General features: G+C 46.0%; 1 protein-coding gene across 3 annotated transcripts in view; it reads left to right on the forward strand.

The window, feature by feature from the left end:
* MAPK7 (mitogen-activated protein kinase 7) overlaps positions 1-27,207 on the forward strand; it is a 70,473-nt gene that overhangs the window by 25,370 nt on the left and 17,896 nt on the right. For all 3 annotated transcript variants that reach the window (XM_086931973.1, XM_086931974.1, XM_086931975.1), the window contains one exon: positions 15,669-16,933. In XM_086931973.1, the coding sequence (XP_086788099.1) occupies positions 15,669-16,933 (1,265 nt within the window). The remainder of the gene's footprint in view (positions 1-15,668; positions 16,934-27,207) is intronic.

Here is a 27,207-nt window from a genome sequence, read left to right on the forward strand (position 1 = left end):
TATCCCAACGTTTCATAATGAAATCTGATATTTTCATTGCTTGATATTCTCTACAATACAATACATTTTAGAACCCAGATGAACTCCTAATTCCTCTCCAGAATTCATTCCCCTAGGAAACTTAGTAAGAAGATCTATGATATACCTTGACTCTAGGTGTCTGAGTTTACGTAGTCTATCCCCTCCACGTGGATTTATAGGAACAAAATCCAACCCAAAATACTGTAATTTGTTCCTATCCTTATGGTGAAATTCAGCAAAGTGTCGCGCCACAGGGTATGCAAGATCTACTTTATCTATCGCTCTTAGATGTTCTAAAATCCCTATTTTTAGTTGATTAATGGTGCTGCCTATATATTTCATCCCGCAAGGGCATACTAGGCAATATACGGCATTTGTGGTACTGCATGTTATAAACTTGTTAATTTCTTTTACTTTGCCTGTGTCGGGTAGTGTATATGTCAAAGTTCTCTTACTATTGGTGCAAGCCTTGCGTCTACTGCAAGGAAAGAAACCCCTCATTTCTTTCAGTGTATTTGTTCGTGGTTGTACTGTCTCTAAATGGCTTCTAACTAGCATATCCTTTATAGACCTAGCCTTACTGAATGTGACCAGGGGTTGTGCTGGAATATCGTACCTGATAACGCTATCAGTTTTGAGGATATGCCAGTTTTTTCTGAGCATCTTTTTAAGGTGGTTAGCCTCAGAAGAATAAGGGGTAATCATTCTGAATTTTCCTTTATTATCCCCTCTGATCGTTCCTTCTTTTTGATGCTCGAATAGGAGTTTATCCCTAGGTATACGCCTCACTTTGTGCAGTGTCTTCATCAATAGTTTAGAGTCATAGCCCCTTACACTAAATCTTGCAATGCTCTCTGAGGCAGCCACCTCAAAGTCCTGATCTCTTGTACTATTCCTTTTTAACCTCTGCAACTCTCCATACGGGATGCTTTGGATAAGCGATGGTGGGTGGTTGCTGCTGGCAAATAAAACAGAATTGCCAGCTGTAGACTTGCAGAAGAGCGATGTGTGTATGCTGTTATTTTCCACAAATACCCTCCGGTCCAGATAGTCTACTGCCACTGGACTTACCATACCCGAGAAGCATACGTTCAAATCATTATTGTTCAGAATATTGATGTATTTGTGAGCTGACTCCATCGTTCCCTGCCAAACAATGAATAAATCATCAATCTATCTGTTCCACTGCACTACACTGCCGCACTCAATACCCTACACGGTTCTGGGGACCCGCTCCTCTCACCAGCCAACTAACAAGTTCGCATAGCTGGGGGCGAAGCAGGTGCCCATCGCCGTTCCAGAGGTCTGTCTAAAAAACTGATCCTCAAATAAAAAAATATTGTTCCTGAGGCAGAATTCCACACACTCAAGAAGCATTAGGTTATGCTTTGCATACCGCAACTGGTATTTCTCTAGGTACAATTGTACAGCCTTCAAGCCTTCCTGGTGATCTATACATGTATAGAGGCTCGTGATATCTAGCACCATTAGTAAATAGCTAGAATCCCAGGTCAATTTGGATAGTTTATTTAAAAAGTCTTTCTTGTCTTTGGTATACGAATCCAGCTGTTCAACAAAAGGAAATGATCTATAAAGGTGGATAGGTGTTCCGTTAAACTGTTGACTGAAGAAACTATAGACCTTCCAGGTGGACTTAGGCTGTTTTATGTAGTTTCGGAATGTGGTAGAATGCGAGGACCACCGAGTTATTGCTACGAAGAAATACATTTTCTTCTGTCCCCAACATGGAATACTCATACCACCTGCCTATCAGTTCAGTTTGATACTCTTTTGATAGTCTTCCCTTGTTGTCTTTTCATAATATTGTACATCCGAGAGTTGGCTTTGTGCTTCTGTCCAATAGTTTTGTCGAGTCTGGACGACGACGTTTCCACCCTTGTCAGAGGGTTTTATGATTATTGTCCTGCCTTTCATAAGGTTTTGCAAAGCCTTTCTTTCCATCATACTGATATTACTTTTCACACTCCTCCTCTTATTGTTGGATCTAAACTTCAGCAGGTCGTTCACCATGGCCTCTGTGAATACATCAATGGCATCTGATGGCATTTGATGATTGAAAATTTATACAGGTTTAAACAGACTCTCTTCTCTGTCCTGCTCTATGCCTACTTGGATTGCTCTTTCTTCTATGGTGTTACAAGCAGTCATTGTTGCTTCTCCTTCCAATTTCAGATTTTCCAGAAGTTCTACTGCCGGGAGATCCTTCACCAATAATGCATCTGTGGCTGTCATTCGATTCAATGCTTTTTTGTTTGAATTCTTCAAATGTGATCTTTATTTGAAGTATTTATGTAGCTTTAATTTTCGGGTAAAATTAAAGAGATCAATCCTAGTTTGTGTATATTCAAGGTGGCTGGTGGGGCAAAATGTAAGTCCTAGGCTCAGTACTTTGGTTTCTGCTTCTGTGAGGGATTTGTCCGTTAAATTAACCACAGTGAGATTTGTAGCTTCTATTGCCGCTTGTTGAATCTCTTCTTGCTGCGGTTGGCCCATGCTGGGCTCTTTCCTCTTCCTCTTCCTACCCCCTCCTGCTCTCCGGGTCCTTCTCCGTCCTTTTCTGGGGGCATGTTCTTGTTCTTCCCTCCCCGTAGCCATGACTGGCGAGTGATTTGAAATTCGTCGTGAAAAGGGATTCTCTTCCTTCCACTTGTTCTTACTGTATTATCGTCACTTGACTCGTTTTCTGTCAAATCTGATTAGGAGGTTTCCACCCTTTGAGCCACCATTTGTTTTGATCTCTGATTACATTCCTTTCTCGGGGCATCAAGTTTCCGTGCAAATGTGAGGACTCTCCCTTGTAAATAATTGTTCTCATCTCTGATGAATTTCTCTTGTTTCTTGGTTTTTATCTTTTTCTCTTATTTCAGCAATCTAGCCTTCATTTGCCCTTTAAGCTCCTCCACATGACCCTTATCATCCTCCTTCGGTTTTTTAATCTCCTCCAATGCCTTCTCACGGTCACTCCACGTGTACTTAACAAGTATACCCAATGTACAATGGCAGTACGACTCTGTATGTTCTGCCCAATCTGTGAGGAATTGCGGATCCGGATTTTCTTAGGGCACAGTGTATACCCTTAGACCTCTTGGGACTCTGTCTTCCTCTATGTAACTTTGGAGACTGGTGGCTTTCCACCACTTTCTTACTTCACGTCCATGCAGTCTTTCCAATTTTTGCAAAATGTCATTCATTTTACCATGTGGTTGTGTGGATACCGGTAGTTTGTATTGCGCTTCTATGCCTTGTGACTTTAACATGTCCTTTGCCGCTTCACTGCGTGAGGTTTAAACGGTCTCTGCGCTGCCAAATTTTCGAGTGTTCAGCCCCCACGCACCCCTTCGCCTTGCCGCTAGTATTCTGCCGTACAAGTTGTAAATTGAAGAAGTGCACGATTCCCCAAGATACGCGTCTCGATCTTCCTTGACCCGTCCGGGTAGGATAAATCCACTATCCGCGTTGCTCTTTCTGGTGATATTCAAGTGCTCCAGCAGTAGCGGCGGTGCTCCGTGAAAATTCAGTGCTCCGGATACCAGCCGATCCACGGCGAGATCAATCAATCAATCAACAATTTGTAAGGCGCGCTACTCACCCGGTAGGGTCTCAAGGTGCTGGGGGGAGGGGTCCGTTACTGCTGGAAAAGCCAGGTCTTGAGTTGCTTCCTGAAGGAGAGGTGGTCCTGGGTCAGCCGTAGGTGGGTGGGGAGGGAGTTCCATGTCTTGGCTGCCAGGTGGGAGAAGGATCTTCCTCCAGCGGTGGCTCTACGAACGCGTGGTACGCCAGCTAGAGCGAGGCTGGCCGATCGTAGCTGGGGGGTGGGTGTGTAGAAGGTGAGGCGGCTGTTGCGGTACTTCGGGCCCATGTCGTGGAGAGCCTTGTGTGCGTGGGTGAGGAGTCTGAACGTGATCCTCTTGTTGACGGGGAGCCAGTGCAGGTCTCTCAGGTGGGACGAGATGTGGCTGTGGCGAGGGATGTCCAGGATGAGTCGCGCGGAGGCGTTCTGTATGGGCTGGAGTCTTTTCTGTAGTTTGGCCGTGGTTCCCGCGTAGATGGTGTTCCCGTAGTCCAGTCGGCTGGCGACGAGTGCCTGGGTGACTGTCTTCCTGGTTTCGGTGGGGATCCAGCAGAAGATCTTAAGGAGCATGCAGGGTGTTGAAGCACAATGATGATATGATGTTGATTGTCTGGTCATCGAGAGGGAGGAGTCCAGGATGAAGCCCAGGTTTTGTGCGTGGTCCGTTGGTTTGGGGGTGGTGCCCAGGGCAGGGGGCCACCCGGAGTCGTCCCAGGCGGAGGGCGATGATCCCAGGATGAGGACTTCCGTCTTGTCTGAGTTCAGTTTCAGGTGGCTGTTCTTCATCCACTCGGCGACGTCTTTCATCCCATCGTGAAGGCTGGTTCTGGCGGTGGCGGGGTCGTTGGTGAGGGAGAGGATCAGCTGGGTGTCGTCGGCGTAGGAGATGATGTTGAGGTTGTGTTGGCGTACGATGGCTGCGAGGGGGCTCATGTAGACGTTGAAGCGGGTGGGGCTGAGTGAGGAACCTTGTGGTACGCCTCAGATGACCTTGGTGGCCTTGACCTGTATGGGGGAGGCGGACTCTCTGGGTTCTTCCGACGAGGAACGAGATGATCCACTCCAGAGCCTGTACTACATAAGTTGAAACACGATGCCTATATGTGGCCAATATGATTTTTGAAATTAATCATCTGGACTGTTTCAAAGGAATTTTGCCTAGAAAATTTGTGCAGTATTCGTATTTATACGAATGGACAATAGGTTTCAATGTGTAACCTGATTTCTGTATGTTACTACAAAAAGGCGTCCACTATGCCCCTGAACAAATGCTTTATTTACATGCTACTCTGAATGTATCGTAAACACAGAGGAAGGCTTTACGCCGAAAAGTTTTTTTTTCTAGACTGCCGAATAAAGTTTGGTGGTAACCCCCCTAGTGAGTGCGGTGATTTATTCGACAGAATCGAGGACAGGAGCGTTAATACTTAGCGGTGGGCCTCCACCACAACCCGCACCTGCCTGCAGTGCACCGTTTGGGCTAAGTGGCAACGGAGCATTGTTATATATATTCACCAGCAGCCCGTCCCGACCTTGTCCGGGAGCAATCAGGCTTCAGGGCCCCCGCCTGCCCCGTGAGCGCACCCGCGGCTGCTTCACCTACCTCTGCCACCGCTCCTCCCCGCCTGTCCGCCGCTCCTCACTGCCTGTCCGCTGCTTCTCACCGCTCCTCCCTGCCTGTCCGCCGGTCCTCACCGCCTGTCTGCTGCTCCTCACTGCCTGTCCTCCGCTCCTCACCGCCTGTCGTCCGCTGCTCCTCACCGCTCCTGTCAGCCGCTCCTCACCGATCCTGTCTGCCGCTCCTGTCCGCCGCTCCTCACCGCTCCTGTCCGCCGCTCCTCACCGCTCCTGTCCGCCACTCCTCACCGCCTGTCTGCCGCTCGTCACCGCATGTCTGCTGCTCCTCACCGCCTGTCCTCCGCTGCTCCTCACCGCTCCTCCCCGCCTGTCCGCCTCTCCTCCCCGCGCTCATGTCTGCCCCTCCTCCTTGCGCTCGTGTACGCTGCGCCTCCCTGCTCTCCTGATGTCAGCACGCAGGTCGCGGCCGGCGCTATTTCCAAGGGACTACTTTTTTTATTTAAAATTTTTTTTTTCATTAACGTATTTTTTTTACATTTTATATAGCCTATGTCCATCTGCAGACCCTGAGAAGTACAATGATGAATCGGTGTTTGCATTGGTTCTGTGGTTCCCGAGTTTACCCGCCTCAAAGGTTCCCAGTTCTTACTTTATAATAGTAGTATAGATACACACACACACACATACAGTACAATCAAAAGGTGTTAATACTGCATGAAAAGCAATTCCACAATGGTAGCCCATGTCCCTTTATTTTTCGGACCTTTGGTACTTCCATGATTGAGTAATATAGAAACCAATGAGCAGATGTATCATCCGTAAATAGTGTCTTATTGCATGCTATGGAAAATCTCAAGTGCTGTCTATTGAGCAAGGCTTGCTGCTTGTTGCATTTCAACAGTCATGAAATGTCATTGTACAGGCCTCGGATAAAATGCATAGGTCTTATTCATGATGAGTATCACAAAGTTTGAGCAAGACAAGATGCATTCGATACATGATAGAAAAATACAAGTCCACATGCTGCCCTTTGATACACAATCACACGGTTGGTCCTACTTCAGATTTATTTGGGCGTAGAGAGATAAAATAATAAAAGTTCACATTCGCACCCATAAGAGGGAATGTGTGTGTTTGCAGGCCGTCTCTTTTGCCCCCGCCCGTGCCATTGCTTCCGCCTGGACCTGATCTCCTCTTGTTGCTTTCTCCTCCCTACCCACATGCCTCCCTTAGTCGTTGTCCTGCAAAACCCTCCTAGATTCCCCCACCTACTCTCACAAGCTGCTTTAGATGACTTTTAATCTAAAAAAAGCATCAGCAATGGCTGCAAAATGCTTACCTTTTGATTGTTAAAGTTCCTCCAATAGAGCCTTGATGACATAAGTCAATGTATTGTAAGGACTGGTAGCCTCAGCTGTTGCTGAAGTAGTTCATGAGCTGTTCACAACTTAGATATTTATAATTTTAGTATTCATTGAGATGCTCTCTGTTGACGTTGTGGATCCATAGAGGATGTGGCATTGCGACTGGAGCTTCTGACTTTGAAACTGTGAAACCAGGTTCGAGTTCTGGAGTTGGCTCAACAACCTGTCATTCTGGGCAAATCACTTAATCTCCCCACAAAGCCGTGTGTAATGTAACTGGTGGCGATGTAAAGCGCTCCGATTCCCTTGGTTCTAGTTTGCACTATATAGAACGTAATTTTTTTTTTAAATCATGTACTGTGTTATTTTTGGGGACATTAAGGTCTATACTGCTAGCAAGTATAACTCTAAATTCTAGTTAAAGAGATGCGCCGTGGAAGAGCTGTATGCTTTACTACCTTGCACCGCGGTCTTCGTGTAGGGTTTAAGAAGACATATGAGACCAGTTTGGCATGGTAGTGGGTTGAGGGGGCAACACCTTTTGACAACACATATGTGCCAGGATTTGTAGCCCACTTCGCCCTCATCCTAGATATACTTACACTTTCTGTTTTAAAGGTAGCATTCTGGTAATGTATCTTCCCTTCATTATCTTTAGAATTTAAATATTTTTGGTACTCTGTGGCCGAGCTCCTGTTATGCGGATTTCACTCTATTGAAAACCCCAAGTACTTGTTTTGTCAACATGCAATTTGAACGGAAATCAATAACCGTATCAAATATTTCAAAGACGGTGCATTGGGAGTACCTCACAGCTGCCTGCCATATCTCTGTAATATTATAACATAGATAATATGTGGAATGTGCCTCACTTCACCCGAGCAGGCTACAGAGGCAGCCATGCATAGCATTAACAAGGTAGCATCGCCTCTTAACCCTGCTTATCGTAAAATTACTAAACCGATTCTGGGAGTCCATCATTGAAACCAGCTGCTAGTTATGAAAGAAGCTGGCCACGCTGTGGTATACGCCCAAACCGTTCCAGAGGATTCCGGTCATTGTATTGGGAAGCCTTGCTGTTTGTTCAAGGTCACTTAGATTAGCCCTCATTAGAGTAACGAGTATTAGCCAGGCCTCCCACTATCTGTTTTTCGTCCTATTCAGATTAATTAACTACGTGTCCTTGGAGGCAACCTGCAATGCTATATATACAGTTGCTACAAGTGTCGATGTCCAGTAAACCCCCTACGCCCCCCCCCCTTTTCTTTACAACTCGGATCAAACCTTGTTGGAGCACATCAGCCATAAGGCAAAGGCCTGCATTAATGTTACCACATCACTGTGTTTTGTGAGGATTCATTTCTTCCTGTACTCTTACACAACACACCATTTCCAGGACATGCCCTGCCCATGACAGAGCAAATCCAGGCTGCTTTCTCACAAAGCACAGAAGGCCCAGAGTACCAAACACAAACCAAGCAATTTGGTGCATTAAATAATTTTGAGGAAACACCACTAATTTCGCAGTTCTGACTGAAAATAGTCTCGTGGGGCCTGGGAGAACATTAAAGGGAGCCGACTGTAAAGATTTTGTAATTTATGGCCCAAGCAATAAAGCTGTTCAAGATAAAGAAACTTGCTGCCCCTCAACACCAAGGGAGACTGGGAAGCTCCATGATGAGACTGCTTCGCCCCTGACCCCTCCCCAGTGCTGTGAGGGCGTGTGGGTGGTTCAAGTTACCATGAATAGCTGGGGAAGAGTACCCTGTTGAAGAACTTACCGTTTGAACACTTGCTTCCTGCCTCAGAATTTGCATACTCTCTAGCTTTGCCCTTGCTTGTCCTGTACTAGTAGCTCGTAGCACCGTCCTCATCGGTGCCCTGCTATTACAACATCCAGACGGTGACCAGTTGGCCATGTGGTACAGAACCCCACCTCTTTTGCGTCACCTGCGGGTATGAGGGTAGACTGACACTTGACTAGTGGGACTCCAGTCTGTGCCAAGTCACCAGGCACCCCTATCCAGACTTCTGGCAAACCCAGAGCAGTGTCATCGCCAAAAAAGGTGAGCACTTCTGTTGCTTTGGGCAGTGGGACAGTAGCTTAACTAGGCACATTTGACTTCATATCAACTGCTGAAACCCGAATACCGTAATACGAGCATTGGTACTATTGCTATAGCTTTGAAGGGTAACGCTGTGCAACGTGACCTGTTTAATGCAGTATTAACTATGTTTTTATAGTGCTTAGTGTCTAGGCGCTACATTACTGTTTGTGGTCAGAACTCTGGCCTAAAGGGTGGTAGATACTTCTGGTTTTCGCTGTGTATTCTAGTTTTATTTGTAGAATAATTTTGTGTGTGTGTGTATTAAAGTTATTTTCTTGTATAAAGTACATTGATCTTATTAGCTGGTATTACGGTGTAAACTGAATTCTGAATGTTTAACTAACCTCCCCTCCTTCAGCAAACCTTAGACTGCTCTGTCTTGCTAACCTGAGAGAGTCCAGTTTTGGAGAGGAGTACTTGGTTATCCAGTTGGGGATCCAGTAGTACCGTTGCCCTAAGACGTGAGTGGAGTACAACTCCAATTGATGCAATTGGAGCCCATTGACCCCTGACTGCCTTGGTGCCCCAGGATCCCCGTTGTCACAGATGTGCAATGTAACTGCACAGGTTGCATATATTTATATTTCCAATACCAGCGTGAAAAATGCACCTATTCTCTAACCATACCATATTATGCAATGACAGTCCATACTGTATGGCATGGCAAACCATACCATACCATACTATACTATACTGTGCTATGCCATACTATACCATAGCATACCAAACCAATACTATACATCTTAATGAAAATAAAAATACACAGGCAAATCCTATTGGTTTTGCCAGTGTTTATTAATTCTGGTGAGTTTCCTGTGTGGAATTTATTTGACTAACAAACCATGCTGTTTATAAGGATTGGAAATATTTAATTCAATGTTCAGTTTCAAGGTACTGTAAGATATGTGTTTGCTGTTTCCTAGTATTTCTTTTTTTAAACAATACTTAATATAAACCAGCATTGGCAAACCTCAAAACTTGCTCATCGCATTATAAAGGCACATTTATTGGCTTTGCCAGTGCTTGTTTAAAACACTGTCACTTTGCGCTGCACTATGTAAATTAATGTGGTGATGATTTTGTTTGTTCACATTAACCACTTGTGTCGGTAATGAACAATTCTTTTTCCTATTTAGTTATTTTTGCAAATGTAGCATGTTTTTATAGTTCGCCTTTAATGTAAAAATCCGATTTGTGTATCCTTGAAATAACGTCAAAATTGTTCTTTTGCCATGTTTATTACGTTTGTTCTCTTAGTATGATTTAAAGAGAGGCGTTGTGGTTGGTTTATTGGACTTCTTTAAAATAAAATTACCATGTGTTTATTTTATTAGTAACATGCTCTTAAATAGCACTAAGCTAATCTGTGTTTACTTTATGGGTAAACTAATATTTAATCTTGCAGGGGAGGCTATATATTTTGATAATCTTGTTTTCATTGATGAAACCACCTTCTAAATGAATGCAAGCTTTGCCTTTACTGATACCTACCTGTGAGATGTGGAACTTTGGGTGTGGTGCTTATGCCGTGCTGATCACAGTACATTTTTAGTTTTCATGAAGTAATTGGTATCCACTTTGTTTTTAGGTCTCGCCTGATCCAGCGCTTGCGCTGGTCTGGCGAGACTTTAAGTAAAGGCTTCAAAAAATGCTACAGCTTGCAGTGCATGTGCGCGGGCACGTGCTTGAGCAGAGGCCCCATATGGCGGGATTAATGCTGCGCGCGCACCACTCTCGTGCTTCCCCCGGGATCACTATCGCTTTCACGGCCCACGGCCGTTACTTATCCTGTCTGGTCTTTGATGTTGAAATGTCATGTTCTGTCCCACATGTTTAAACTGCATTGTTTCTGTCAGGTCCCTTTCCCGAGACCACTTTCACAGGTTGTGTTCGTGCATGTTGATCCCGTGCCTTTTCAACCTTTGGTTACACTCTGTGTCTCGAGTATTTCGCCTTTTGTTTTCTTCGTTGTTTATTCCAGCAATTTGAGTAAACGTAGGAAAGGGAGCACAGATATATTAAAACGCCCTTTCTCTCCTAGTGTGTGCCCGTACGCCTCCGCATTTCCACTTTTATAGGTTGTTCCCATTATCACGTGAATCCATGCAACATTGTTTTATCTTCCTCAGCAAAGTAGTCAAAAGTTTCTTTGTCTTCACGACAGTTCCCTCTGAGGCACTCTGTCAACGACTACTGTTTCGCAGCTCAGTTATGTGATTCACAATTTGTTCTTCGTACAGCCAGTCTCTCCAGGAAGCCTCCCTTACTGTCCTGCCCGGGGCAGGGTTTGGCATTAAACAGCCTACTAACTGTCTACTTGTTTTCCTTGCCTGACTGCATCCTAGGTGCTCATTGCAAGTCAATGTGGGAGCAGCTAGCCATGGAGAATCTTGGCAGAAGTGTCACAAAGAGCTGCAAAATGTGTGACAGAGTAGCGCCTTGAAACAAACCTCCTGCTTAAGCAGAGCAGGGGTGACAAGTAATGTAATCTATACTACTATTATAAAGTAAGAACTGGTAACCTTTGAGGCGGGTAAACTCGGGAACCACAGCACCAATGCAAACACCCGATTCATCATTGTAATTCTCAGGGTCTGCAGATGAACATAGGCTATATAAAATAAAAAAAATAAGTTAATAAAAAAATTTAAGATAAAAAAAGTAGTCCCTTGGAAATAGCGCCGGCCGCGACCTGCGTGCTGACATCAGGAGCGCAGGGAGGCGCAGCGTACACGAGCGCGAGGAGGAGCGGCAGACATCAGTGCGGGGAGGAGCGGCGGACAGGCGGGGAGGAGCGGTGACGAGCAGCGGAAGACAGGCAGTGAGGAGCAGCGGACAGGCGTGACGTGCGGCGGACAGGAGCTGTGAGGAGCGGCGGACAGGAGCTGTGAGGAGCAGCGGACAGGAGAGGTGAGGAGCGGCGGACAGGAGCGTTGAGGAGCGGCAGACAGGAGCGGTGAGGATCGGCGGACAGGAGCGGTGAGGAGCAGCGGACGACAGGCGGTGAGGAGCGGAGGATAGGCAGTGAGGAGCAGCGGACAGGCGGTGAGGACCGGCGGACAGGCGGGGAGGAGCGGTGAGAAGCAGCGGACAGGCAGTGAGGAGCGGCGGACAGGCGGGGAGGAGCGGCGGCAGAGGTAGGTGAAGCAGCCGCGGGTGCGCTCACGGGGCAGGTGGGGGCCCTGAAGCCTGATTGATCCCAGACAAGGTCGGGACGGGCTGCCAGTTAATTTATAATCTCGGTACGGTGTCATAGAAATGTTTGCTTGCCATCGGAATGGGTACCTTTCTGATAGATGACACGGTCTCTGTGTTTTGTTTTTGCAACCAGGAGGAAAGTGCTCTTCGCAAATGGAAATCATAGTCCTTTATGTGGTTTATTAGATCATAGGAGCAAGGCAGAAAGTTGGCATGCTGTCTCACTGCTTGTTAGTCTCACTACTGCTCTCTCATTCGTGTAGGTTCCTCATTAGTGCTTCACACACATCATAACAAGTATCCGTGCCCACAGTTACTCATGAGGAGATGCTGAGACCTCCCAGCATATGCTGACACCTCCGTGTTTTCTAGCCTTAGCAGAATGTTTGTGTTTTTTGGAGGGGAGGGTCTTCACACAGGAATATGCAGCCTTTCGGATAGGAGAGTTGTTCTGTTTTTTCATGTTAGGCTCCTAGGTTACACCCACAGTCCGGTTACTGCTACATTCTCCCTCCGATTGTACTTAACTGCAAGGCTACGCCCAGTAAAGAAACTTCAGCATTCCATGCATTATCACATACCCATGCATAACATCACACAGCGTAATTGCGCGTATGCAAAAATGAAAGCAAAGCAAACTTTGCTTTCAAATATGCCCATTGCTCATCAACAGAGCCATTTACAGTGATCCATATCTCTTAGTAACAATATTTTGGTTGCTTCTCCACTGAAGTATTGTTTATTAGACTACTTTTCACTTTGTTGCTAAATACTAAAACTGCTGATTTGCTGACATTGATATTAATGTTCCTCCTAAACCCAGTTTTCAGTTATCGGGTTTATGTTTGTTCTCTTACCTTTTACTATCAGATCTTCCAGTACACTTGTTGTTGGTTCACCATTGGTGAATGTCCTCATCACCAGCTCATTTCCATTAGGTATATATTATCTGATGGAATCTCAGATTCCCAGGAGGCTGGCAACATTAGTTGTCGAGCTGGACTCAATGCTTCGCATTGCTTTCTCCAGCTCAACCTAAAAAGGGAGCGGATGCATGCCAGGAAAGGTAGGAACAAAGCACGCCCCAGCTACGCAAGCTCCACAAGCGTAACCTTAGCCTCAACACAAGATGGTAAAAAACATAAGGGGTCACGCAGTTTGGTAAATAGAGGAAGCCGGGAATAATCCCAGGTTTTTTGGGTTGTGCACTGTGCAATTGGGCAACTAGATGTATATGCTTTGCTTTCCTATACCCACATTACCGCCAATGCCCTTCTCAGCCCGACCGCACCTCGCTAGCATTATTGCAGTTGTCGGTCACATCACGGACCTCACCTTTTGGCCAGTGGTAAAATGTTTGCGAGTCTATCTAGTGCCAATATTTTGTTTCTTTGGAATGTCGAGTGGCGATTTCAGAAACACCACAGCATCATAACCTGTATTGGGACTTACTGACGTTGATAGCATATGCTGTCCTGACGTCAGTCGCTCGTCACTTGGACCTGCACCTTCTGTAAGCCTTCGTTGTGTGCTTACATCTGGGTAGTCACTACTAGGCTGGCTGATGTTGTACGGTGCCATCTTTTTTCCTAACTGAGTAAAGGTTTTGTGTCATGCACATGTTCATTACTGCTCAACTTTGGGCATCATACCTGATTGTCGCTGCCTTTAGTGATTCTTTGCCCCTGCTTGTCTCTGCCTGTAGTGCTTTCTTGCACTTGGCTGTCGCTGCCTTTAGCGCTTCTTCGTACCTGGCTGTCGCTGCCTTTACTGTTTCTGCTTTGTATGGACGATGGTGTTAGGCTCTGGCGCAGTATGTCTTCTTTGAGCCTTACCAGTAGGACCTTCGCCTTCTTCGAGGGCCTTGTAAGAGCTAGAGCAGTGCTTTGACTCCACATTTGCCAACCGTTAACTGCTTCTTGGGATGCATGTGGCACTCACAATCAGTCTTCTGGACCTTGGCAAACTCTCAGGGAGAGCAGTTTTTTTCCTTTGGGGCATGTACTCCTACTCGTTGCCATTTGTCGCGTCCTCCCCAGCTCTGGAGCATGCAAATAACCATGCCACACAAGGAGCTCTGTAACGCACGTCTTTATTCTTCCACATGCAACCTTTAACTGAACACACTACATCATAAACTTTATTAACCACACCCAGATAACTCCGAACTGATTATGTAATTTTGTAAGGAGCCCGCTGAGGACCACAAGGGTCCCACTGCACATGATCAAACAACACTACAGCACCCAGGATCTGGAACAACATCCCTGTATCCATTAGGACAGCTCCAGCACTCCTCTAGTATAGTAAAGAGTTGAAGCCCTGCCTCTTTTACTCTTTTAAGAACGGTACTTCACAATGTAGTGACAATCCAATAACCAGCTACCTTTCCTTTCAATTGTTGACTGAATGTTTGCTTTGCCCCTGTTCATCCCTAGGTTCACACTATACAAATAACCACACACATACATGTGTTAGGTAGTCATGCCCTGCTCCTTTTCAGGAGACTTACATATTCGGTTGTCATTCATTTCATGGATTTATTTATTTTGAAAGACTACCAAGTCATTTAAAAGCGGGCCATGCTTAATGGACAGCAAATGATCCTATTTTTATCATCTTTTGTGATGGTCGCTATTTGCCTTGGGATGGAGTAGACCTATGACATGTATAAAAGCTTGAATCCATTTATAGTTACTAATATGTATGTTCAGGTTTTTTCATTAACCCAGAATATAATTAATTGGAGGTAAAAGTCTCACAGTAACTGATGGCCTACTGGCACATCTGTTGGGGGTTCTGTAATATGCCCAGATACTTTTGTTAATGACTATAAGGGCCAAGATATTTGGAATAACCTGGTACAATTTTAATGTGGTATCTTTGAATGGTCTCTTTAAGTCTAGTTTTCCAGCTAAATGGACTCCGATCTATGAGGAAATTTGTAACTTAATTAACTTTATTTTTGTATGACTAGAGTGTTTCTCCCAGCTTTAACCCCTTCGATGTGGCTGCGATTCCCCTGCTGTGCTGTAAACAGCACGAACAGGGGCGGGCCATGACGAACCCCAGCCGTCATCAGCACACGAGCACCGTAGTGCATGACGGCTGGGGTTCGTCATGAGCATGGAAGGGGTTAAAAAGTTTAGAAACACTGAAGGGGATAGCGACAGTTGATGTGCTCTGGAGGTGAATTTCCAACTATTTGAAATCAGCAGTTCCATATAAACTCAAATGTGCACCCTTCATTTCCTCAAATGCATCATACATGTTACTCTGAAAGGTCTTTAGCTAAATTAAGCAAATTTAAATTCACAGATTCCTCTGTTCTGTCTAATAATAAAACTGGTGACAGCGTCTTTAGCTTCAGGATTCAGAGAGACCATTGCTTGTAAATATCTGCCTTTATAATATTGCTTTTGAGTTGGGTCATTGTAATTTATAGTAAAAGATGAAATTGCAGAATGTACGCTAAAAGCACATAATGAATTGCTAATTAAGATATTTCAGTACATTATAGTACATTAAAAAAAAAAATATATTTTATTTAGGCATCTGCCCTGCAAACATATTCAAAACTGAACAATTGATCTAAGCAGACCTCTCCTTGTAAGCCATGCATCATTTGTTTTGCTTAGAATAAAGCAATAATACAAACGTATTAATCTGAGGTAGACCAAGGATTTAAAAGGTGTGGCATTTTATCTCCTCGCCTATTGCCATCTTGCCTCGCTGTTTTATGTATGATGATATTTTGTCTTGTTACTTTGAATCCCAGTAATCCCTAATCTTTCTTTTTCTGTCTAGATTCTGTTAGTGCCCTCCCAGAACCACAGGATCTTAAGAAACCAGTGACTGCCCAGGAGCGGCAGCGGGAGCGTGAGGAAAAACGGAAGAGACGACACGAGCGGGCCAAAGAGCGGGAGAGGAAACGGAAGGAGAAGGAGCGGAAAGAGCTGCGATCAGCGACTGGTTTTGGGGGCCTGATGCTAAGTGAAAATGACAAGAACCTGCTAGAGCGTTGGAGCAAAATGATTGACCAGAACCACACTGCAACATCCAACCGTAAGCCTGCAGCGGCCAGTGGTGCTCCAGCAGGGCTAGGTGCATCCAAGTGCAAATCCCAGACCGCCCCCACCTTGGAAAATGGCTCCTGTCTGAAGGAGATCTTGCGCCTAAGTGGCATGGCTAATGGCCTGCAACCACCAGGCAAGGTCCAGGAGCCACCGGTGCGCTTCGTGGGTTTTGCAGAGAAGATAGTCACAGGCACTCAGGGCATCTCTCTAGTCTCTGTTGTGCCAGATAAGGAGGTGATCCGCCCCCCAGTTTTGGGGTCCTTGCCAGCAACCTTGGTACAAGCAGTCCCCAGTTCCAGCACTAATGTGGTCCACTATTTCCCTGCACAACCTGTAGCATTCCCCTTGACAGTTGCCCCTCCCACGCAGTGCCACAAGATGTTGCCTCCCAAACCACAGTGCCTACCAACATCCAACCAGGTTTCTGCTGATGCTAGTGTGAAGTACAGTTGTGGGCCGATGTTTCCCCCGGATTTCAGGGCCACTACTCTTAATTCCTGGACAAATGTGAACCAGGCAGCGCCAGCTAACCAGTGTGCCAAAGACTGGCCTATGAATGGTCCTCCTGCTGCCCGATTGCCACAGCCAATTCTGCATGCCAAGGAAAGTACGCACGCTGCTAAGAACTGCATAGTTGTACCTCAAGGCACTGGCACTGCTGCTGTAACCATCCCAGTTGCAGCGCTGCAGGCAGCAGGGGTCTTCAGCCTGAGCACCTATGCCCCCAAAGTCTCTCTTACAGACGAAAAAGACCCACATATTTCAGATCAATCAGCCTTCCTCCAGAACCCTGATCTACAGAAGGCCAGCTTGGAACCATCGCAAAGCCTCAATGCCACACCTCTATGCCCACCCAGTGCCAATTCTCACCCTGGTATACTCTCCCAACTGGAGGGTCTCGCCCAACAGCCAACTGCATCAATCACCTCCCAGAAAAACCCCAGTGTCAGCAGTCCAGATATCCACTTAGTGACCCAGCAACTGTCAAAGTCTCAGGTAAGAGCCCTCTCATTCTGTTCATAGTAACATTTCTTTGTGTGGGGGAGGATGGACACAGTGCAGTCCCCTACTCCTACTACCTCAACTTCTACTTGCCTTCGCTTCATGTTTAGGGCATTTTATTATCATAAATTGTATTTGGTTTTATTAACTGTGGCAGCTTTAGATGTTTTTGATTGACAAATTTTGATTGTTTTACATTCTTCTTGATAGCTACTGAGAGGTGCCTACAGCATCACCTTCTGGTTTATGTCACTTTTACACCTTGGTGTATTTGAAAGGTTAATTTTCTCTCTATACTCCTTCCATCCATTGGTTGAATTAACAATGGCGCTTAAAAGTTTGAATAGCATTCTTTGGGCATGAGCTGATGGATTTTCCATAGACCCTGAAAACATTCACAGGAAACACTACATCCTCTGTTCTTAAACTTCATCAACAGGCTTATTATTCTGATATGCTGCCTTGGTTTGAATCTTTTGTTGTTTTTCAGCTTCTTTGTTTGAATATTTGCGACTTTTTAAGTTTCGCCTATGCTCTCCTTTTTAATAAACACAGGGCTTGCGAAATCTCTTGTAAGTTTTTTAAAAAACTCTTACAATTTGTTGCTTTGTGATCACTTTTATTTTCTTGCTTTTCACTGCTCAGCAGATTTTACTTCCTCTTTCCTCTTCCTGACTTTCTGCTGTTTCCTGGAGCATGAACCAAGTGCAGTTTCTGGTTGGCGGCCAGTGTCCTTCTCGAGGCACTTTTTAAATGTTAGCACCTTTCTAGCACTCTTTAACCCTTTCCATGCTCATGACGAGCTCAGCTCGTCATGATGCACGGTTGAGCTGTGCTGATGACGAGCTGAGCTCGTCATGAAACACTGACATCCTTCATTCTTCAGCACAGGAGGGGAAAACACCTAGCAGCGAAGGTGTTAAGAGTGGCAGGTTTTCCAACTGTCTCTCCTCCTCTCTCGCACCCCTTCCGCGTTGTTGCTTGCAACCAAAACCCCTCCCCTGCATTGCTGCTTACACCAGCCCCCATGCATGCTTGCCATTGTCAGCACTAAGTCAACATTCAACAGATTTTAGCCACAGCCCAACGCACATGGTTCTGTAGTTTGTAGACCCATTGTGCCACTAAAAATACGTTGGTGGTGAATCAGAATATGCTGTGGAAAAAAAGCTGTTACTACTGGATTGAATTAGATTTCAATGGTGACGAGGAACCGTCACAAAGTATTCATCTGCATCTGTGTCTGTGGTTTGGATGGATGGCGGCTGTGTATTCTAGGAAACTGTAAAACAGACTGTCACCATCTGCTTTACAAGTGATTTATTCTTAACTTAAGGCAGGTGTTGCTCGCAGCTTTTTTTTGCTATATCGGCATCTCATGCTCTTTAATCAGCCTGTGCAGTGCGTTCCGTAAAGTGCGGAATGCTTTAAAATAAACATACAAATACTCTGTGGCAGCTGCTCCGGTGAAGCAGTAGTGGGACAGGGGTAAAAATAAAAATAAAAGGACACGTACATACCGGCCGGCCGCCGCCTCTCTTCCATCCTCTTTCTGACTTCTCTGCAAGCAGGAAGCACCCAGGCTCCCCTAATCAAACTATTCCCAAAGTATATCGACCCGCAGGCTCCCTTGAGCCATTGGCCACTGTTACTACTTTTGGAGGGTGGGATTGGATGTAAGCCCGGCCTCAGGAGTACTTGCATTTTCCTCCCTGAAAATAATTGGGATGAAGCAGATGAAGATATTCTAATCATATACGCAGGGTGTTTCGTATTACAAGGGCGGAACCTCTAATAAAATATTCCTAGTTACACTTCTTTGCCCATGCCTTTTTTTTAGAGCACCCTCTCAAACTTTTTTTATCCCACATACAGTGCTAGATAACACCAATTTGCATGTAGGCCCCATTGCTAAAGTGCTTCTGCGCTTGAAGAATATTTGCATACACTTCCATTTCTACCATGTCATAAGTGCCAACACACCTGTCTCAGCAGGGCGACTCACAATTTATTAAACCATATTCATCTTTATTTTTGCTGTCTCTTCCCTAAAATTGCCTCCAAATCAATGTAATTAAGATAAGTTCCTCTGATTATTTTTTTTTATGATATATATTTTTTTAAACGTCCCTATTTCTTGCTTTCAAATGTTGGCATTATACCTTATATGGTGTTTTACTTACCTGTGCTCAAGGAGAGAGCAGGCCTGTCTGGAAATGTGTTTGTACTGAAAGAAATATGTACTGGAAGTACCTATGATTCAAGTACAAATTTCAATACTTAATAATACTTAATAGACAGGACAACTGTACTTTCCAGATAACTTACATTGGTGTAAAATGCATTTGGAAAAAAACTAAACTATTAACGAGTCTGACAAAATTAATCTGGCATCTTCCGCTTACTTTGGGAGTGTTATAACGTGGGGATCCAGTGAAATATGAAGGTCATCTCCTTCGACATGCCATCAACTAAGCACTACGTTTACAGCTTTAGGCATGTGACTTACAAATCTTCAACACCATGCTTTTAAATCTAATTAGTTTAACTGAAGGCAAAAGACCCATCAACATTAAATGCATTAAAGTGCTTGGTGCGCGGCTCCCTTGGCTAGGTTTGACAGCTCCCCGGAGAGCAACGTCGCACAGTTTGGGAACCACTGCCCTAAGCCAATCACAAAGCCTCTGTGGTTGGGCACTCGGATGGGGAAGGGAGCCTGGGCATGATCTCCACCCAAGCTGTAATGCAGACTGGATGTAGAACATCAAAGTGCTCATGACTGTTTGGTTGGCCCAAGACGGCTAGCCAATCAGCCCAGCCCTACAAAACTGCCTCAGCATTGAACATACTCTTCTGGCAAATTTCAATGAACTGTACCTTATGAATAGATTTAGTAGAAGGAAATGGCTCAAGTCTGCACTCTGCTGGTCACATTTAATTGCAGCTACGTTAAAGAATTTATTTGGTAAACCAATCGTCGAAGCAGTGGTTCTTCATTAGGTTTTGCCTACACAGCACTTGTGAAATCTCTTGTACTTATTATATTTCCCCTGCAGAGCACTTTCAAAATCTCTTGTAAATTAAAAAAAACACTGGCAAAGTCAATAGATTTCGCCCATGCAAGACCTATTGGCGTTGTTAATGTTTTTTAGAGATGTTGCACAGCAGCGCGGACTGCTGTGTAGTATGGCTTAAAGTAAACAAAAAAACGCCATGATGCCATCAACGCTGCTGTGCAACATCTTTCAAAAACATTGACTGCGTCAATAGGTCTTGCATAGGCAGAACCGATTGCCTTTGCCAATGTTTGTTTTGTAATGTTTCTGTGATCTAAGGTAGAGCTTATTCTGTCCTGATGCCATGTGTTTTAATTACATATGGGCATTTAAGGCCGAATTACACATAGTGCCCCAGGAGTGCAACAAGCGTCTGCGCCTGCTTTTTGGGCACTATAATAAAGAAGAGGCCGCAGACACTTGTGCTGATAGCGCTGACGCTACATGTGCGCCTGCGCTATCTTCAGAGGGCATTCCCTTGTTGGCATGGGGGTATGGCCCCACGCAAATGAGGGTAACCCAGTCACTCACTGCAGGTAGACCTCTAACCTTTCTTCAACGTGTAATCGGGTTGCTGCTTGCACAAAGAAACACAGAGTGCCTTTAAAGCTGCCGCTCAATATTTCACTGAATGCGCTGCCCCAGAGCAGCTTGAGTTCGTGAGTGCCTTGAGAGCTCCATTGTCATTTTAATAGGGCGCACTGTCCCTGTTTTGGCCTTGCACTCCTGCTTAAAGGTGCGTTGCGGTGCAAAAACTGGCCCTGCTGCAACCGCGTAACCATGATGAGTGGCCACCAGTCAAAAAACGTTGCTTGTTAATCCCGCAACAAAATGTTTTTCTCTTTAATCCCGAAACAAAATGTTTTACTCTCAAATGTAAACAAAAGGGCATTGTAGTAGAAAGATATATAAATATACACAAGTATTGCACACAAGCCCTCCATCCCCCTCCGTCGATAAAACTACTATTTAGTACTGCCCTTTTGCCAATCTCACTGCTGTATTCCACCTTGATCTATCTCTGTTTGCAAAGTGGTTTGGAGCATCGCTCACTTGCATCCAATTTGCTGTTTTCAATATAGTATCACAGAATATATCTAAATGTAAATTCCCATTATATGCCAGTCACTTCTTTAAAAAAAAAGTCTCCCTATAGAAATGGATGGGGGGGTTCATTACATAGTACCTTCAGCGCCGCGAGACCCTGTTAGGGTGATTAGTATACAAATATATATACAGCTGGCCGCTTTCCTCTCAGCTGAATCCACAGATGGTTGTTGAGAATTGTGTTTACTCATGGCAATTTCAACAAACAGCTTTGCGGATAAATAACTTGTAAAATGATATCTGCTATTTACAGGGATGGAACTGGAAACCCGAAAGTTTAGCGCCGTTTTTTGGCTCTCACCTACATGCACTGTTCTAGCTGCAGTGCTAAATATTGGAGTTATAGAAAAGTCATCCCTCAGATGGACCCCTGAAAACCTCAAATACCTAGGCATATATGTGGATGGAGGTCTAAAACAAATGGTTGAAGATACTATAAACCCACATATGACGCAGACTAACAATAACTCTGAATGATGGCCTTATCTCTAGCTCTCTTTTTGGAAACACATCTAAATAATCAAAGTGACGTGGCACCTTGTTTTATTATTCTTTTTGGCTTGCTACACTACCATATTTGAGCCATTACTTGTCAGCCATTTATTTTGAAAGTTTTATATAGCGCGAACAAGATCTTTGCAGATATCAGAGCGCTTTACATAGAGAGAGTACATGATCCTAATCAAACAGCTAAGTCAGTAAAGCTAACAGCACAAAACGATGTAGATCAAAAATGAAGATAATACACATAAACAAAGAGGTCACACAGGGAGTAAGGTCTGTGCATATTCTTTAAGAGTCCGCAGTAGTGGTTCAAGTGTAATTAGTACACTTGAACTACTTGGTGGGTTGGGTTGAGTTGGGTGAGAGTTGTATGGGGTTTGTGGAGAGAAGTTCTTTGATGATGTTCAGTTCTTCTTTGACCTGGATGAGGGTGGCCATGATCTTGTCCAGCGTGGGGTATGCGATGGAGGTGGGGGCGGGGATCAGAGGTGCATGACTGACCTGTGAATTAGCGAGCAGGAGGGGGGGAAGGCTGGTGTTAGTGCAGGGCTCCATTGTGTCAGTGTCCATGTACGGGACGGAGTTAGGGAGGGGAGAGAGTTTGGGCGGGGGCGGTGTGGATGAGGTAGAGAGGGGGTTGGTGGAAGGCGGAGAGAGCAAGGTGGAGGCTGGGTGTAAGTTAGAGGAGGTGGAGGTGCAGTAATGGTAGTGAGGACTGAGAGGGGGGGGGGGGAGTGGGATTGATAGTGGACCTGTTGAGAGGTGGGGGAGTTAAGTAGGGAGCGGAAGTGTGCTCTACGTATCTAGTCAGAGGGTAGTGGGGACTGAGGATGGGAGGGGATAACAGGTGGGAATTGTCGTTGTGTGTGTCGTTCCGGAGCTGAGCTAGGTTGTGGGTGGGAGCTGTGATGTCAGGGGAGAGAGGAGTGTGGGTGGGAGCTGTGATGTCAGGGGAGCGAGGAGTCTTTATGGGGTGTGTGGAGGTCCGAAGGTTGGTAGGGGCAGAGTTGAGGGTGCTGTCAGGGGAGAGAGGAGTGTGGGTGGGAGCTGTGATGTCAGGGGAGAGAGGAGTGTTAATGGTATGTGTGGAGATCCGAGGGTTGGTCGAACGGGAAAGGTTGGTGTTGAGGGTTATGTCAGGGGAGAGAGGGGAGTGGGTGGGAGCTGTGGTGTCAGGGGAAAGAAGGGTGTTAATGGTATGTGTGGAGGTCTGAGAGTTGGTAGGAGGGGAAGGGGTGGGGTTGTGTGTGAGAGCAGTGTGGGTGGGAGCTGTGATGTCAGGGGCGAAATGAGTGTTAATGGAATGTGTGTAGTTCTGAGGATTGGTGCGTGGGGAGGGGGTGGGGTTGCGGGTGAGGGTAGTGGAGTCCGGGGTGAAGGGAATGGCGGTGATTTGAGTCATCGGTGCATTACAGGAGGTTAAGAATTAAAAATTAAAACGGGTGCAGTTTGCCTAAATGTACCGAATACAAGTAGATGTATGGTGCTGTCAGTATACTGGAGCAAAATACAAATGCCACAGTAAGTTACATGAATCGCAGGTGACATTAGAGCGCAAACAAAAGATATATGCGGTAGCAAATGTTGCAGTACAGGAGTTACGTGTACCAGGTGACACTAATGCGCACCCATAGGTAAATATGAGGTAGCAGTCGGTTCATTACACGTTATAATACCAATACATAAAAACAGATAGTTGTAGACTATGAGCACCTAAAATATATGAGGTAGCAATCGGTGCATTACAGGTAAGACAATTACATAAAAACAGGTTATAGGACCAATACGTAAGACCAAATAATTGTAAACTGTGAGCACCCAGGAATATATGAGGAAGCAGTCGGTGCGTTACAGGTAAAAACAATTACATAACAACAGGTTATAGGACCAGTACATAAAAAAACAAATAGTTGTACACTGTGAGCATCCAAGAATATATGTTGTAGCAGTCGGTGCATTACAGGTAAAGAACAATTGCATAAAAACACATAGATGTAAAAATGCTGCAATAAAAGGCAGACACTATCACAAGAGCGTGTCGATACAGGCTAAGTAAGGTGCGCGGTAGTAGAACTTAGACTATGTGTCTGGTTCTCAGCTCTTGCTCCAATAGTGAGAGTGACTAGTCCATGATGGCCGCCACTGAGAGAGATCAGACTAAAATGGCCGCCAAGAAGGGGAATCGTAGTCCTCTGTTTGTTGTTCTTGCTTTGGACCTGTGTGGAGGAGATATGCCGAGGAGCCTCGTGGGCCTCTGGAGGTACAGACAGAGATTTATGGTTTCAGTTAGTGACCCCTGCCCTGGCGGTTTAAAAATGTGAGATGAGTGGAGTAAATAAAGTACCTTATGGTTATTTTCAGCTCAGTGGCGCCTTAGAGTTTAGAGTGCAGTATTGCCGATATCACACTTTGCAGGCATCCAGGGTCTAGTCAAGAGGTGAAGTAAAATGCGGTGAATTACTGGCAGGCTGCATGCTAGCCCCCATGCCCGATCCTCGGTCCCCGCCAGCACCGCAAGAAGGCTGTAGGTCCGCAAGTCTGCTCCGCAGGTCCGCTCCTAGGGCCCTTGCAGCAGCATGAGAGGGGCGGCACCAGGAGTCATGTCCGCCGAAGGAACCTCGCTGTTGCCCGCAAATCGGCCAGAGCTCCTAAGCTGCAGCCCCTCCCGTCTCGCTAGGCGATGTCGTGTGTCTCCAGCTCCCTCGCAGATCCTCACGGGGGGCGTCACTGCTCCCAGTCAGCGGACAGGTATCCTCTGCTGGCTCCGGTCAGCGCCCCATCAGCCGGTTCCCGCCGTCCGTTGAAGTCAGCTCATTCGACCCCACCGAGCCTGTGCGCCCACTCTCCTATGGGTGCCGCATGAGCCCGGACAGAACCGCCGCGCAGTGAGAGGGCAACTCGCTTGTAATCCCTCACCAGGGGCGTCTCTGGTCCCAGACTCGTATCTCCTGCCGGCTCCGGTCAGCGCCCCAGCAGGCTCACAGCGGATGTCTCGATCCCGGGTGTCTCTGGTCCCAATCTGGTCTCATCTGCTGGCTCCGGTCAGCGCCCCTGCAAGCTCCAGGCAACTCGCTTGTAATCTCTCACCAGGGGCGTCTCTGGTCCCAGACTCGTATCTCCTGCCGGCTCCGGTCAGCGCCCCAGCAGGCTCACAGCGGATGTCTCGATCCCGGGTGTCTCTGGTCCCAATCTGGTCTCATCTGCTGGCTCCGGTCAGCGCCCCTGCAAGCTCTAGGCCGTCAGACGTCCGTTCTAGGCTCCTGCGATGGACAGTAGCAGCCCGGTGTCCGGTGAAGGCGGGGGCGATAAGGTCCTCTCCCGCGCCGTTAAGAATATGTTCCAGTTACTTGAGTTGTCTGTTGTAGTTACATTCAGTTGCGTAACTACGGATACCCGGGATACTGAGTGCTAACAGGGATTAAATCCAAAATTGGAATCCCAAGCACTCGGAGCTCCGACGAGGAGCTCCTACCCGGCGGCCATGACGGGAACATGTCAACATTCATCTGGGAATCAATTAAATCAAGTTTAGAAGCCTATAAATTGCCCGCTGAGACCATGACTGCTGGACTAAATATCCCTCATAAGGTGTCCTACTGCTTGGCCTTTCAGCGTTCTCAAATAATAATGTTCTGTACTCTGGATGTAGATGTCTCATTGTCACTTGAGACCGAACAACCACCATTGGGTAACCAAAATAACCTTGAAATCCCTTCAAAGCAAAACATGTAAACATTGAATGGAAGACTTGATCCTTCAGTCTACCCTAAATGGTAGACCATGCAGCAAAAACTGAAATTTAACTCAGTCAGAATGCTTTGGCTCTCCTCCTGAACAACGACAGCCTACAAAAAGGCAGTCGCTGCTTTAGATGGGAAGCTTAGACCAATGTAGTTATACATGAATTAATTAGTACTGGAAAGAAAACGGAATTTGTTCCAGGACTTATGCAGGGACTATCATTTAAAACCAGATCAGCAATGGAAACACAACCTACTGTACCACTTACTTGACAGAAGGCTAGGCAGAGAACCAGTCTATTCAGACTCCATAAGGTGCCCGCCAAAGGAAAATGTTCCAAGTGTGGGGGACCAGAATTGTCTCAGTATGTAAAGGGAGAACACAAAACTGTAAGGCAAGGCCTCCCACACCGCCCTGTGTATCATGTTTCGTCATCGGCCTGCCAGACTCGCCAGAGAAACATCTGGTGGTGAATGGGCTGCCTACGTTAGCTGAGTGTACTTCTTTGGGTTAGTTGGGGTATGGGACCCAGTGTATTAGTTTATAGTCTCAGGCACTTCTCAAGCACCACTGGGCCTCATCCTCCACAATGGCTTAGGAGGTCTCAGACAAAACAGCAGCCTATACTATCCTTTGAATCTAGCGATCTACCCCACATGTGTGTGGGTTCAAAGCTTTAGCGAGATAACCAGTCACAATCCCTGCATCCTGAATATTTAAAAATATCCAACTGTGAGCCAGTGCAGGTTGGTCTTAGTCTTTTAACAAACCATTTATCTCTCAATGAAGACAATTAACTCCTGTGTCGCTAGCAGCAGCAGTTTTGTATTCTGTGCCAATTTAAATTTCCTAGTGCCTCAACCTTAGATGATTGGCTTTCTAAAATGCAAAACATGGTGACATGAAAAAGAAGAGGCTGCAGACACTTGTGCAGCGCTTATGTGCTACTGCTAGCACTGGTGCACATGTAGCATCATTGCTATCTTCAGAGGGCATTCCTTCATTGGCGTGGGGAATATCGGCACGTACAGGGTAAATTATCAAATAGAGGCCTATGATAAAAAATAGTTGACCTTGTAAGAGATGAACTGAGGAGCAGTGGCGGCTCCTCCACTATGGCGGACGAGCGTCACCCTACTGCTTTCAAGCAGTGCGAAGTAGAAACATAAAATGATAACTTTTACGTTGTTATTTAATGTTTGTGCTGCTTTGTGGGCAGGCTGCTGTGCTCTCTGAACAGGGCAGGGGAGGAGTGGTTTACCCACTTATAAGTGTGCAATGATTGTGTGGACGGCCCGTCATGCCCACTTTCTCTAATCTCCTTGCAGGCTGCATTACAACCTGCATGGAGAACATGCACAGGCCCCCATTCCCTGGTTGAGCATCGAACCAGGATGCTCAAAATCAATCACAATGCTGCATTACAGCGTTGTGATTAGTCAGTGGGACCTGGCTGTGCTTCCTGTTCCCTGAGGAGAACAGGAGCAGAGATGCAGGACCCAGCTGCAAAAGGAGTAAAACATTTTTGTTTATTTACTTTTTTGTTATTCATGCCCTCCCGCCGTGCCGCCCACGAGCCATGCCGGCCGCCACTGCTGAGGAGCTCTCACTTAAAGTACATTACATCTCAAGGCACGCTATACAAAGGTACTGTTCATTTTTGTTTCCCTCAGCTTCTTCCCCCAGGACCGATGCAGCTTCCTCCCACAGCACCAATGCAGCTTCCTCCCCTCACACTCTCCCGCTTAATCCACCTAAAACCCTTTTAAGTCAGTTCCTCACCCCCATTTGTTTTTTGCTCCAACCACCAGACTGATACGAAATCCTCCCACCTTATTCTTCCTCAATTCCACTGAAGCG

The sequence above is a fragment of the Lissotriton vulgaris genome, chromosome 7 (genome assembly GCF_964263255.1).
Source record: "Lissotriton vulgaris chromosome 7, aLisVul1.2, whole genome shotgun sequence".
Classification (NCBI taxonomy): domain Eukaryota; kingdom Metazoa; phylum Chordata; class Amphibia; order Caudata; family Salamandridae; genus Lissotriton; species Lissotriton vulgaris.